This window comes from Mauremys reevesii, linkage group 8 (genome assembly GCF_016161935.1).
Source record: "Mauremys reevesii isolate NIE-2019 linkage group 8, ASM1616193v1, whole genome shotgun sequence".
Taxonomy (NCBI): Eukaryota; Metazoa; Chordata; order Testudines; family Geoemydidae; genus Mauremys; species Mauremys reevesii.
Genome location: NC_052630.1, coordinates 66,600,084 through 66,614,091, shown reverse-complemented (window position 1 = coordinate 66,614,091; position 14,008 = coordinate 66,600,084). Strand labels below are relative to the sequence as shown.

The 14,008-nt window shown below is 41.6% G+C and overlaps 1 protein-coding gene and 1 long non-coding RNA gene across 7 annotated transcripts in view; one reads left to right on the top strand and one right to left on the bottom strand.

The window, feature by feature from the left end:
- NR5A2 (nuclear receptor subfamily 5 group A member 2) overlaps nt 1-14,008 on the bottom strand; it is a 118,305-nt gene that overhangs the window by 46,786 nt on the left and 57,511 nt on the right. For all 5 annotated transcript variants that reach the window (XM_039485981.1, XM_039485983.1, XM_039485982.1 and 2 more), the window contains one exon: nt 3,041-3,160. In XM_039485981.1, the coding sequence (XP_039341915.1) occupies nt 3,041-3,160 (120 nt within the window). The remainder of the gene's footprint in view (nt 1-3,040; nt 3,161-14,008) is intronic.
- The window catches only part of LOC120370783, a 111,457-nt gene that overhangs the window by 73,308 nt on the left and 24,141 nt on the right, over nt 1-14,008 (top strand). The window lies entirely within an intron of this gene.

Genomic DNA, 14,008 nt, shown 5'->3' with positions numbered 1-14,008 from the left:
ATTTAGTTTGAAACTGTCGTTTTGCCTGGAAAAATAAAATTTCCAAGCAAATCTGATAATTTGTAAGCAATGCAATTATTATACTGCTTGCTGTGCATTATTGTCCAATAGTCATGAAATGTTCTGCTTTGTCTTTGTGTCACATGCACATCTTTTTTTTTTTAAATACAGGCTAAAAGTGGTCCAGGCAGTAAGAAATTACTATTGCACATAAATGGATGCAATGCAAGGGAATAAGTAAATCATAAAATAAATTAATTTACTACAACTGCCAATGTGCTCATAGTAACAGGTAGCATTTTCCATTTTGAAAGGAAATTATAAACATAAGAATCATAAGCATCCTTGTGTGGTAAGTAAGCCGCTACTATTATCTTCATTTTGCAGATGGGGAAACAGAGGATCAACTTTGCTTTCACTGACACCAATATAAACCCAGAGTAATTCCACTCATTTCAGCTGGTGTCAGTGTGGGGCAGAATCTTGGCCTAGGGACATTAAGTTATTTGCCAAATGCTGCAAAGGGCATCAGGATTAGCCAAGATTAGAATGTGGAAGCAGTGTGGCTGCCCAGTCCTATTCTAGCACCACTAGACCATGTGTGTGACAATAAACTTTCTAATGGTAAGTGGGAAGGGTCGCTTCTCCGACCTTTGGTAAGCTTAGAACACTTCTGCTGAGCATAGGGAAATGGCCTCCATTCATAAAATTATGACTAAGTCTCTAAGTGAATTTCTCACAGCATAGACACATGCACAATGTATTTCTGTAGTTAGAAAAAGGAGTTGTTTCCCATTGTGCATATCAATTTAGGCAGCTTAGTTTGACTTTTGAGGGCGGTCTGTGCCAACAATTAAAAATTCTGCACATAATATTTTAAAATTCTACAAAATTCTGTGAATTTTATTTGTCAAATAAACGTGGAGGCTCCACAATGGCTTTGGGGAGCACAGGCCACTGGCCACACAGAGGTGGGAGGTCACTGTGCAGCTCCCACCTGGGACACAGACTCAGTGGTGAGGCTGCACCCAACCCTGACACAGCGCAAGGATCAGGACTGCCCCAGAACACCCCAGGGCCTTGCCCTTCCATGCCAGGTGTGAGCAAGCAGGCTCAGCATGGCAGGATCCAAGTGTGGAGGGGATTGAGGTATGGGTTGAGAGGATTCTGTGTGGGGCAATCTGGGTGCGGGCAGCTCAGGGGGGGATCTGGGTGCAGGGGGTGATCTGGATGCACAGAGGCTTGTTGGGGGGTTCTGGGTGCAACAGTAATGGGACTCTGCAGAGGGGTTGAGGTGAAGGTGGTTGGGGCTCAGCGGATGGGGGTCTGGGTGTGGGGGGCTTAGTGGAGGGTCCTGATGCTGGGTAGTGGGGCTCAGTGGGGTGGGGATCCAGGTGCAGCTGGTTCGGGCTCAGTGGGGTGGGGATCTGGGTGCAGGTGACTTGTTGGGATGGTCCAGGTGCCAGGGGCATGGGCTCATTGTGGGGGGAGGGGGTTGAGTGTGTGTGTGGGGTAAGGCTCAGCGGAAGGGTCTGGGTATTATGGGGTCTGGATGCATGGGGGTTGGATGGATGGGGGAGCAGCTCCCTGTACAGGGATCCCTCCCACTGCAGCTGAGGAGTGATGGGTACAGGGAAGCAGGGGGTGGGGGGCAAAATTTGCAGAGCTTCCTGCTGCTGGGGAAGAAATCTGGGGGTGGGTCTGACCCAGCCCTGGATGCCGTGCAGGGGAACAGGAAGTCCCATCCTCCCCAGTGCAGCTGGGACTAGCAGCTGAGCCCAGCGCAAGGATAGGTGCTACCAGACAGGTCTTTCCCAGTCCTGCTCCTGCCCCACAATGATTTACCTCTTTGCCAGCTGCCTGGGCACTGGAAACATGACTGCTCTTATGTCTTTCCTTTGCTTCCCTGTCAGAAAGTCATTTTTCTGCGGGGAAGCAAAGAAATCTGTGGTGGACATAAATTCTGTGCATGCGGAGTAGAGCAGAATTCTCTCAGGAGTATAGTTTGCAGTTACTTAAATACCAGTGGACCATCATTTGTTTTCACTTTGAATCAGGAACCAAATGTACAGGCACACTCTGCCTCTCATTGATACTGTACATTTTGTTCCATTAAAGTCTGAATATGTATTCTATGATTAAGGTTCTCATTTTCATTGTCAAGCCCATTGTGTTTTGGAAATTATAAATGATTCAAAACTTTCTATATTATTTAGATTTTCCCACAATTTTCCTCATTTCATAATTTAGACTGTTTTTTTCTGTGTCAGACTATACCTCTGATGCCTGGAGACAATCAACTCTTTGGGTACATCTACACTACCTGCCAGATCGGTGGGTAGCAATCAATCTATCAGGGATTGATTTATCGCGTGTAGTGTAGATGCGACAAATTGATCCCTGATCGCTCTCCCGTCAACTGCTGAACTCCAGTTCAGCGAGAGGTGGAAGCAAAGTTGACGGGGGAGTGGCAGTCATTGATCCCGCGCTGTGAGGATGCAAAGTAAGTGATTCTAAGTCGATCTAAGATGTGTTGACTTCAGCTACGCTCTTCTCATAGCTGAAGTTGTGTATCTTAGATTGATCCCCCCCCAGTGTAGACCTGGCCTTTGAGAGGCTGTTTAGCAACACTGGGTAATAGCTGCAAGGAACTTCTGAACTGACCAGTGATTATTTTGAGTAAACCAGAATTCTCAAAGAAAAATAAACTTTTATTGCTCAGGTCTAAACCCTAGTTTTTATCAGAAACCATCTTAGCCCTAGGAAATAAAACTTCTTGAGAGACACTTCTGATCTACTCTCTTTCAATCATAGTGGTATACAAGTAGATTGGAAAAGCAAAGTGCTTATGAGTATATCTGCTTTTATAAGTTTAACAGTCGTCATTGGACTAGGAACAGAGTGCACAAGTCATTTTATCTACATTATTTGTAGCCAATCTCTCTATTTCAGAGCAAGAGTGCTTCTGACCTAGTTAAACTCCTGCTATTTTGAAGATGATTAATAAAAAAACAACACCTCTTGGAGTCTGCACACTCACTTGTTGCCCAGTAACCAGAAGGATAGAGCCTTCTTTCCCATGTACCACTTGCCGGTAAATGTGATCTAGAATTAAGAGTTCACTCCAGCAATTCTGAAGCAGCTTCATTTGGTCATCAACCTGGAAAACAAACAGAAAAATTGATAGTATTACTTTGGTAATAACTCTTACAAAACTCATATTGCACAGATTGCTGAAGGAGAACAGGGTAGCATACCACTCTTTTTAGTTGTCTGGTTAAGTTTCAGATATTCAGATTTAATGTTATGAGAACTGAAATGATGTCAATAATTATTGGTGTCAGAACATTGATATCACAGCTAATAGGCCTTTGTCAATAGATGTCACCATCTATGATTAAGTAGAACATTTATAACTGATTAACTGCTAGAATAAGGTGATCCATGAGTACTAATAACCAAATTATACCGGACACTGGGTGAAATGCCCACTGATCACTAGGAGCAATTAATTTTATTTTTCCATGTATTAGCTGCTTATCTCAGATCAGCATTCTTTTCCTTGCTCAACCACTAGCCTGCTGTGTGACCTCATGCCTCAGTTTCCCTATCTGCAAAATGTAAATGATACTCATTTTCCTTTAGACTGCTTTGAGATTTATGAGTGAAAAGCTCTGGAGAAGAGCTGAATATTATTATATGCCTATTATGTTATTAGGGTGATGTTCTTTTAAACTGAAGCTTTCACCATGGATTAATATAAATTGAATAACTGAGCTTGACACACACTTTAAAAGAAGTAATTAAAGAATTTTAGGGCTTCTGACAAAAGAAAATCAGCTTTGGGGAGTGGATCTTATTTGACCTACAGAACAGGCACAGAAAATACAGTGCTAATGCAAAGCTTCTCCGTGCTCCCTGCCACTGAGCCTCACTCTTTAGACATACTGGAGAATCAGCAGAGAAGTATCAAAATCCCAGATGCATTGACAAGCCCAAGTCCAGGATTAGTCCCGTGACAAAGAGCAGGCTGATGAAGAAGTAAATAGTGCCTCTATCAGTGGTGGTGTTACACTGAAAAAGGAAGGATGCTTCCTCTCCATAGTTTACTTCTAGAAACAAAATGGAGCAGGATGGTCTCAGGCAGGAGAATAAAATGTATGTACAAGCAGTAGTCAGAGTATTTGTACAGTAGTAAGAGCTGTATCACTGACTGCATCTGGTAATAGCAGACACATATCTGACACTAGTCCTGATTCTGACCTCCCAGAATATTGTCCAGGCATTGAAATGTAGCAATTGCAGCAACTATAATCTGAGTCAGAGAACAGACTGGAAGAGACTGAGATTAAAGGAGTCTGTCTTGTTCCAAAAGGGAGGAGAAGAAAAAACATGCAGAATAAAGGGTAAATTTCCTGTGAGTAGTACACCTTACTGAATACAGAGAGTAAACAGTGCCAGAATGAACCTAGAGGATTCATGGTACTACTGTATACTGAAACCAAGATTTTCAAAATGGATTCCTAAATTTAGGTTCCTAAATTGTTTAGGCAACTTAATCCAAACATGCTGAACATTTGAAATCGAGAGGTGTTGCTATGTGCTTAGCACTTTTGAAATTCAGGCTATGGATTTAGGAGCACTCATTTTTGAAAAACTTAGTCTGAATATACAGGCATGACACAAACTAAACCAATTCTATGGCATTAGGTAGTGGGACCAGTGAAAAATAATCCTTCTGAGAGAAAAATGCAGGTAAAGTGCACAATGTCAATGTTTTTCTTATAGAAATTGGTCCAGATGACATAGATTATACAACATAAACAGCCATAGACGTGCAATTGTAATAAGACTGTATAATAGTCATAGATGAAGCTTCAAAAAAATGAGTGCTCATACCTTATTGCCACATTGTTAATCTTATGTCTATACTTAGAACATATTGAGAAAAATATTGTAAAACATCTAGAGAATAATGGGACTATATTTAATATCTTTATTAATGCTCAAGAAGTGGGGGCATACTGCACAGAACTGAAATTTGAATAATACAAAAGGCTTGCTCCAACTACCATTAAAATTAAGGGAAAACAGCATTTGCTAAACGTGGTTTGCCAGAATGAGTAATAATAGCGAATAGCAAATTAGAGAGAATACTTTAAAATATGATACGGATGCAAAGAAGTGGTTTGCAGCATGAGGCTGCAAACAAGTGGCTTGCAGTATAATGTGTATATATACAATGCAGTTTGGGTTGCTTATGTAAAGAGGCACTGTCTTGTGGAACAGGATGGTCCCAGCAACTGTATCTCTCAGTGAAAATGGTGTGACTGCAACTGGAATATTGTGTTTAGTTTTGGACTTTTTTTTTTTTTGGCCAGGAAAAGAGTGAGAAATTGCAGGAGAATCATATAAAAGCAGCACAATTATCAAGGGGTGGAGAGTCACTGAGAGCAGGGAGGCCATCTATTCTGTGCTCTCAGTAACTCCTCTGCTGAGCACAGGCAATGTGGAGAAAGCTGCCTGATTCAAATGCAGAAGGACAACAGGTGGACCTACGTGGGGTGGAGGGAAGAGGTTGGGACAAGGAGCCAGGGGGTTGGCAGAAATAGGGACTGGAGCTTGGTGGCGGTGGGAGGGTAGAGGGAAATGTGGACTGGGAGTAGGGGTGACTTGAAGTAGACTGTGACTAGGAGCCGAGAATGGAGACTTGGACTGGCTGGGCAAGGAGACTGAGAACCGATGGAGGGAGGGAGGGGAGTCAGATCTGACAAGGAACTAGGGTGCAGGGGCAGAACAGGAAATGGATAGGCAAAGAGACTGCCACAAGAAGCTGGGAGACTGGACAAGGAGCTTGGTAAAGGAGATTTGGACAGGGAGCCGGGGGGATGAGGAACATGGGTGAGGCCAATGGAGGTGAGGGTGGTCAAGAAAAACAAATCAGATGAAGGGTGGGATGGGGGGAAATGGGACTGTCTTGGAAAAGAGACTGGGACTAGGGGATGAACTGGGAATGGCTGGACAAGGAGACTGGGATGAGAAGCTTGAGGAGTGAGAACTGGGACTGGCAACGTGAGGAGAATGGTATTGGTGTGGGGAGCCAGGGATGGGAAAGAGACAAGACTGGGACAGGTACAGGTTGAAGGGGATGGAGCAATGGGGTGTTGGTTGGCAGGGAATGGGTAGAAGAGCATGTGCTCACTAGGCCACATTCCTCTTCACAGTCAGTGGGACCCAGGATTCCTGAGTCTTGTCATTCCTCTGCTGTCAGCCAATACCTGTAAAACTCACTGCCATCTCCTGCTATCCTCCTCACAGAGGTTGACAGCCTACTACTGTTACCAGTTACTCTATTAATTTAAGTGGCAGAGATATGTGGTAGAGATTCCAGCCCTGCTGATGACCTATATAGGTGTCAATTTGATGCCACGTGATGGAATTTTGTGGTTTTTTTTTTAAAAACCTAAGAAATTACACAGAAAGTCTACATTAAAAGAATATTATTAAAATTGCAAAGTCAACCACTCGAAAGTTAGGAAACGCCAGAACTCAGGTTACCTGTGCAACCTTTGGCCCCATTGTGCTTATGCATTATGATAAGCCTTTAATTGCACAATCACATACTATTTTTTCCACAGAACCCTGCCTCATTCAGTGCACAAGATGGACCTGCTTTGGGAAAGAATGAGGGTTCTGTAGTGAAAAAATTGCTGACTGTAGGATAGCTGCTTCATTTGTTGCAGAATTTGGAAGGTACATGCTATTTGTAATACTGGGGCCAGCAGTTCTAAGCCTGCTCATAACTAAAGGCCAATCTCCTCAATTAAGGGGGGAAGCCACTAAGTCCAGGTTACAGCTGATTGTTGGGGACAACAAAGGAGAAAACAGGAATGGGAGTGAAGTTAGAGGCTGAAAATTAGGAACCAGAAGGGGAAACTGGGCTGAGAGCTCCACACAGTACCCACTGCTTCTCAAAGGAGCTCAGGAGTCAGTGGACACTGCCCAGAGGAACTCTGCCCGGAGATGTGAGCAGACAAGGGACTGGAAATAGGATCCACAGTTACAGAGCACCCCCACCCTATCCAGCTTTCTCCTCCTGGTATGATTGATGGCCATCTTGGCCATTGCCAGGAGGAGGTTGATGAGGAGGTCTCGTGATGCAGGGTGGTGGATGGGGTGTGCGAGGATCAGGAGATGTGGGGAGAAGTGCACAGAGAACCTCTGTAAGAGGTTCTGGAGGAGCTGGAAGAGGGGCTGCAACCTGACGCATTATGTAGATTTGTGCCAGGGTCTCCCTCTCACCACAAAGGGGTCAAATGTTGGAGGAGTTTGGGAACTGTGCCGTGTACATACTCATGCTCACAGGTCTATGGAGGAGCTGTCAACTAATATCCCTGGTGTGCGGTGGATTGGCAGGTATGTAGTGAATAAGGTGGGAGATTGTGGGAAGAGAAGAGATGGTCTCACGGTTAAGGCACGTGAATGCTGTCCTAGAAATTTGGATTCGATCTCTGCCTCTGCTACAGGGTTCTTATGTGATGCTAGCCAAGTCACTTGAACCAGACTTTTTACAGGTGTTTAATAGTGTATTCCTCATTATCTGTGTGTCTGAGTTGAGATTCTGGGGTCTGATTTGCAAAAGTGCTAAATATTCATAGCTGAAGTCAATGAGAGCTGTGCTTTGAACATATAAAGTGCTATATTATGGTAAGTACTCTGTGTACACATAGTATGTGATCGGGTAATTAAAGACTGTGTCATGATGCATACGCACAAGGGGGACAAACTAAGGTTGCACAGACCACCTTTATTCTGGCATTTCTTAACTTTTGAGTGCTTGATTTAGCAAAAAAAAATGTTCTTCTACGTGTTTTTATGTGAATAATTTAAAATGGGTTAAAAGACCCCTTGCTGTATTATTACAATCACAGTGTGCAAGCCAAGTTAATATATGTACGCTCAAATATCAGCTCCAATCCACATATCCATTGGCAATAGAGATGGAGGCGGGAAAGAGGAGTAGACTTAGTGGATGGATATATTACTAATCAAAGTGAAACTGGAGCTATCACAAACTCAGCCTTGCTCCCGATGTTGTGTGTGGCCATGATAATTCATTTCTGTTCAGATTGCAGAGCAAGGCTGAGTGTACATTAAAAATGTTTCTTTTTCTCTGCCCACAACATGTATTTGACACCCCTTGCCATTTCAACCAAGCAACATGTTAGCTGGAGAGAGGATTGTAAATTACCACATTCATATACTCCCCCAAAAGACTATGGGTATGTCTATACAGCAACCCACCCTCTGCCCCCGGCAGCAGTGAGTCTCAGAGCCTGAGACAATTGATTTGGGTTTATTGGACTCTTGCTATGGAACTAAAAGTAGAGCCCAGGATGCAGCCCAAGTCTGAATGTCTACGTGGCTATTTTTAGCCCCACAGCCCAGGACCCAGGAACCTGAGTCAATTGTCTTGGGCTCTGAGATGTAGATGTACCCTATGGGCCAGATTTTAAATGAATGGAATTACTTGGAATTTACACTAGCATAACTGTATTCAGAATCTGCCACTGTCATCTGAATACCTGAAACTCTGCTTTGTGGTCATTTTGCTGTAGTCTACTCTGCACAACAAGGATTATAAAACCATTTAAACCATGCTGTACATATACTAATCTCCAACATAAATTGCAAGTCACACATTACTGTGTCTCTAACTCTGTTTACCGCATAATAAAACAAGCTTTGGAACAAAGTTTAAACATGCAATCTTCATGAGTAACAACTCATAACTGGATAAGAGGCCGAAATACTTGACTCCAGTAATACAACTGCTCATAGAATATGTTTAAAAAAAATCTACCTCAGCTACAGGCAGCAACTTTTGTGAACAAACTACACTTTGCATTTCTGGTTTTAGAAGGATCCAACAGCAGCTAACATTATCAAAGCTTACCTCCCAAGTTTTTATCATCTCATTACAAAATCAGTGCTGGGAGAGTGCTGGGAGATGGCAAATTCACAAAAAAAACCCCATGTTTTCACATAATCTGCTCCTGCTGTTGTACAAGATTCATAAAACTAGCAACAGTGAACACCTGCCAGTGGCTCACAAACTCTGCACCTATTTTAATTTAATGAGCGAGGGCCATAAATCAGCAGAGAAAAAGCAAAATACACATTAGTTCATGCTTGAGAGAACCTAACTGATGCATCTCTTTTGACATCTATCAGAAAGGCTGGTAGAGCAGAAGATGCTATAGAGTTTGCATAAGAAGGACACAGAGATGAATTTCAAGGTGGTGGTGGTCTACTACATCTTACGGGACATGATCATTTATGGAATACTTCTGTAAGCTTTGGTAAACTGGGAAGAGCCACATAAGATATTGGTGTTAGTGAAGTATAAGTGAAATAAACTTAGCACCACAGTCCACCACTGGAAAAAAAACATGGTAAGACAAGATGATTGATTGATCAATGATGTGTATAAAGCCTATAAACAAATAAACTAGGTGCTGGTATACAAAGATTTTAAAAAATTGCACCGCTAAACCACAAGGACCTCACTACCTCCATGAGTATGTTAATAGCCAAGTTATTGTACATATAACGCACCAGAACCAAAATCAACCCAGGGCTAAACTAAGTAAGTGTCACTAGCATTGTTTCCTGATGGCTACCAGTTTCAAATTCTGGTGGCCCAATAAGTGGAATGGATTCTCAAGATGAGGGGGGCCTTCTGCTGCAAAAGCCATACTGCTCATCCTACCAACTTTAATCCTATGAACCAACTGTAAGATCATGCCAGCAAATTTTAACAGGATCAGTGTGTTAAAAGGTAAGAGGTTGTCTCTTGGTTAATTGGTCCCCAGACTGTTCAGGACTTTATATATCATCAACATCATCTTGAATCACACTAGGAAGTGAACTGGAAACCAGTGCATAGACTTGCACTATTAGATGAGAGGAGAGAAGACATACAGAAGAAGGTAGAAGTCAGGTAAAACCTTGAAGGCAAGGACGATAAACCTCGACTTGATGTAGACTTGAAGGATTCAAGTATAAGAGTGTGTATGTGTGAGAACGCATGTATGTGTGTGTGTGATGTGGTTGTACTGATGAGTGAGCAAGATGATTTGGCCATAGAGGAGGTTACACATAATTAGAGTGAGAGGTGGCCAAAGCATGGATCTGTGGAGTGTCTTTTCTCCTTGACATGGAAGTGGACACACACAGGTTGGGGAAGAGACTAGAATGGAGGCTAGCGCATCATCCTTCTAACAGTGCAAGTTTATGCATTGGTTTAGGTGGGGGAGGAAAAGAGAGACAGCTACCCTCTGACCCCAGGCTTAGAGTTAAGGTGGGGAGAGAATACCCTGGTGTAGTCCTTGGTATCTGCCTTCTGGTGAGTGGGTGCCTGGGAATGAAGCATGGCAACAGGAGTTAAAGGAAGTAAAGAGATCTAGGAATTAAAGCTCCAATAAATTTAGCTCAACCCCTGTCCATGTGATGTTCTTGGAAGCCCAGTTTAGAAGGGGAGACTTAGAATGAGAGAACTGGGAGCCAGATGTAACCTTGTGTCTCTTGCTGCTTGGACTATTTGTGTCATCTCCTTCTATAAGTATAGAGAAATACATAGTTGTCCTAAACACCCAGAAGAAAACATCCACTATGCTGCCTATCAGCTGCTTCTCCAACGGGAGTTTCTGCATTTAACAACCAAATATCAGCCTTATGAGGAAAGCGCCTGGCATGTAAAATACTGAATGAAAAGCATGGCCAGCTTAATGGTGGGCTACATCTGACTATTGATTTGCACATGGAGCTTCCACTGATGGGTGTTCTGCGTGCCGGCTGATGGCAGGATACAACCCTGTATTTGCTGATGAGGATTTAAGAGTTTTTCATTTCAGAACTGGCTCAGAATGTGTCCAGTAAACTTAAGATTGTTGTTAATTACCCAAGTGCAAGTATGAAGATAGGACTCTTTGGTTCTATGCCTGAGTTCCTCCACTGACTCACTGTGGAAGCTTGGGCAAATTACTTATGGCTCGAAGCTATTTTTAACTAAACGTTTGGAGCTCTTTATGAGATAACTATGATTAGAAAACAGCTATGTGTGAAAAATATATTTAATATATACTCATTTTGGTTTATTTCTCTTACACAGTATAAAGCATATAAAAGGATCCAGTGTAGGATATTTTTGTGTGTGAGGTAAACACATCTTCTGTCAAAAATGTAAGATCTGATTTTGAGCATTATGGCATCACAGTACTTCCAGGATCAGATCTGTCTCAGGATTCCTGCCTAATTCAGGCCCAATCCTTTCCCAAAGAAATCAATGGAAATTTGTTATTGACTTCAGTGGAACAGGAGCAGGTCCTTGTTGACACTGCAATACATAACACATGCTTATCAAATCCAGTTAAAGGAAGGACTTATCTAAAAAATTTTGGCTACTCATCGTAAAAACGAATTATGCTGGTGTTATAGATCAGGGAGGCTAGTGCAATACAACAGTAGTATTGTTGGACAGCGTATACTTCCCACAGCACAGAATGTTAATCATTAGAAACTTTTGTTTTCTCTGAAGAAGAATGCTGAAACTGGCAAACAGTAAAATGAAGAAAAATGTGTATGTTTTGCTGAAATGCACTATAACCTTATCAAAACCACACTGTATCCTTCTTTTTTAGAATAGCGCTTCACAATACTTATCATATTGTAATCAACAACTGCAGCTCTGTTTCAGTTTTCCTCTTGAAGAATTGTTTTTCAACTGGAGCTTGATGAATGACCATTATGAGTTTTCAGGGATTACACATTTTTGTGCACTGCGTAAAGGTATATATTTTACTTATAATTACTGTTGCAGTTTTTTCTAAAGAAAGCAACCTGTGTCCCAATTTTACAGGTTCTTTTTTGAGGATCCTATTTCATGCAAGCATAAGTTGCTTTTTAAGTTGCTTCAACTGCCAATATATTTTTGTGATCTATTTCTAGTAAAAATTCAAGAGAGTATCTAATGACTGAAATTAAAATCTAAAACTGACAAGATAAAAAAGTTATGTGTTGGCTTTGGTTGAATTGTTTTTACTTATGTTTCTAAAAGTCAAGAAATAACTTGAAGCATTCACATCAAAATGCTTCTTTTTATTTCCACGGCCATTGAATAGCCATTTCCCAGTGAATCTGAAGTGATTAAACATCTGTCTGAACTGTTCAGCCTGAAGCACAGAAATTCAAGGGATGCTGGAACTTTCTTTCAAGAGTGGTTTGGAGATCACTCAAAAGTCATTGTAGATCTATAGCTAAAGGAGTTATTACATTTTCTTATGCTATGGTGAAGCAAATCCCCCACATATTAAAGTTTTATAAGACAAATGCACTTGAAGGGCCAATTTCTGCCCTGGAATGCAAGTGTAGCTCACAAATGGGTTACATAGGTGGGGAGGGGTTTGGTAGATCCCAATGGGTCGCTGGTAACAATGAAAAACTCTTGCATACAGTGTTGTCTTCTGAATGCAGGGTATAGCCGTCTGTGTGGTTTTAAATGACAATGCATTTAACTTTCTGAATCAGTGAACACTATTATAAAGTTTGATATTATCTGTATGCTCAACAATAAAGTGCTACAAAGTCCAAGAAAAAATGATTTAATATTAACTCTGATTGTTCCAGCCATCTACTTGGAACTGTAGTAGAAACCTATCTGCCAATAAAAGTGCCCCTCCTAATTAAGGGAGAGGAAATATGTTTACAAACGAGGGTGCCAATTCACCATTGCCCTGCACCTGTTGTATTTATACCAGTGCAGTGTGGGTATCAGATCCATTCTGATTTGGTAGCACGTTATGTCCACTTGGTGCTTCTGTGCATGGCTCCAGCAGGTGCAGGCAATGGTGAATCTGGCCCAGGATAGCCTCAGGTGGGCAATGGCTATTCCAGTGTATTTCAGCACTAGTAGGTATACTAGTTAACTGTACATTTTATCATGATTTGTGTATGCCAGGTGCTGCTCATTTATGGTCTGTATAGGTGGCCTTACAAAAAGTTTTAAAGATATTTTTCTGTTTTTTTGGGGTTTTTTTTAAACATTTGGAATACCAAGCCCTGGCTTCCCCCTTTCAGTCTGTGGAGGACTTGGAGAGTGACACCTACATTATATCTTCCCCTCAGCTAACAGTAAGGGGAACATGAGGCTAACATCCCCTCCAAAGTCACCCTTGCTCCAGGGTGATGTATGATGCTTTTTGTTTAGTAAGGCATCAACACGTTGTTTCCACTGTGCTCCCAACCACTACTGACTTCCTGGAATGAAATGCAGGACTGAGGAATAGACCTTAGGACTAGAGCTGAGGGAAAAAAAATCATCTGAAACGTCTTTGGCAAAAAAGCCTGCAGATTCAGCAACAGTAAAAAGTTTTGCAAATTCATGTCAGTTTTGCCAGATTGTTCACATCAAAAAATTCTGAAGTCTAAATATTTCATTTCAACATTTAAAATGAAACATTTTGATTTAAAATGACTTTTTCTTTCAAAATTTCCTGCAGTTTTATTTAAAACAAACATTTTAAAATGCTCAAAATAAAAAAACCCACATGTTTTGTTTTGGGTCAAATCAGTTTTTTGATTTTTCAATATGCTGAGAATTTAAAAAAATTGGGGTTGATGTGAAATGAATTTTTTTTTCAGAATTCCCAGCAAACTAATTCACAGCTCTACCTAGGACTCTGACATGCAATGCAGAGCTCTTGCCACCGACTATTCTGCTAACCACTGTCTTTTGATAATTCAAACTCTTGCCACTGCTCTGAAAAAGTACAGAAAAATAATGTGTACAGTATAGTCAGCTGCAACATACTGAGCTCTTGTATGTAGCTGTGTTTTGACTTTGCATTTTATAAAGCTGCACTTGAGGATCAAATACTCACTTTAATAATCTAGGGTTGGTTTCCTCCACTGACACAGGCAGAAAGGAAGAAAGTGGGTGGAAAGAACT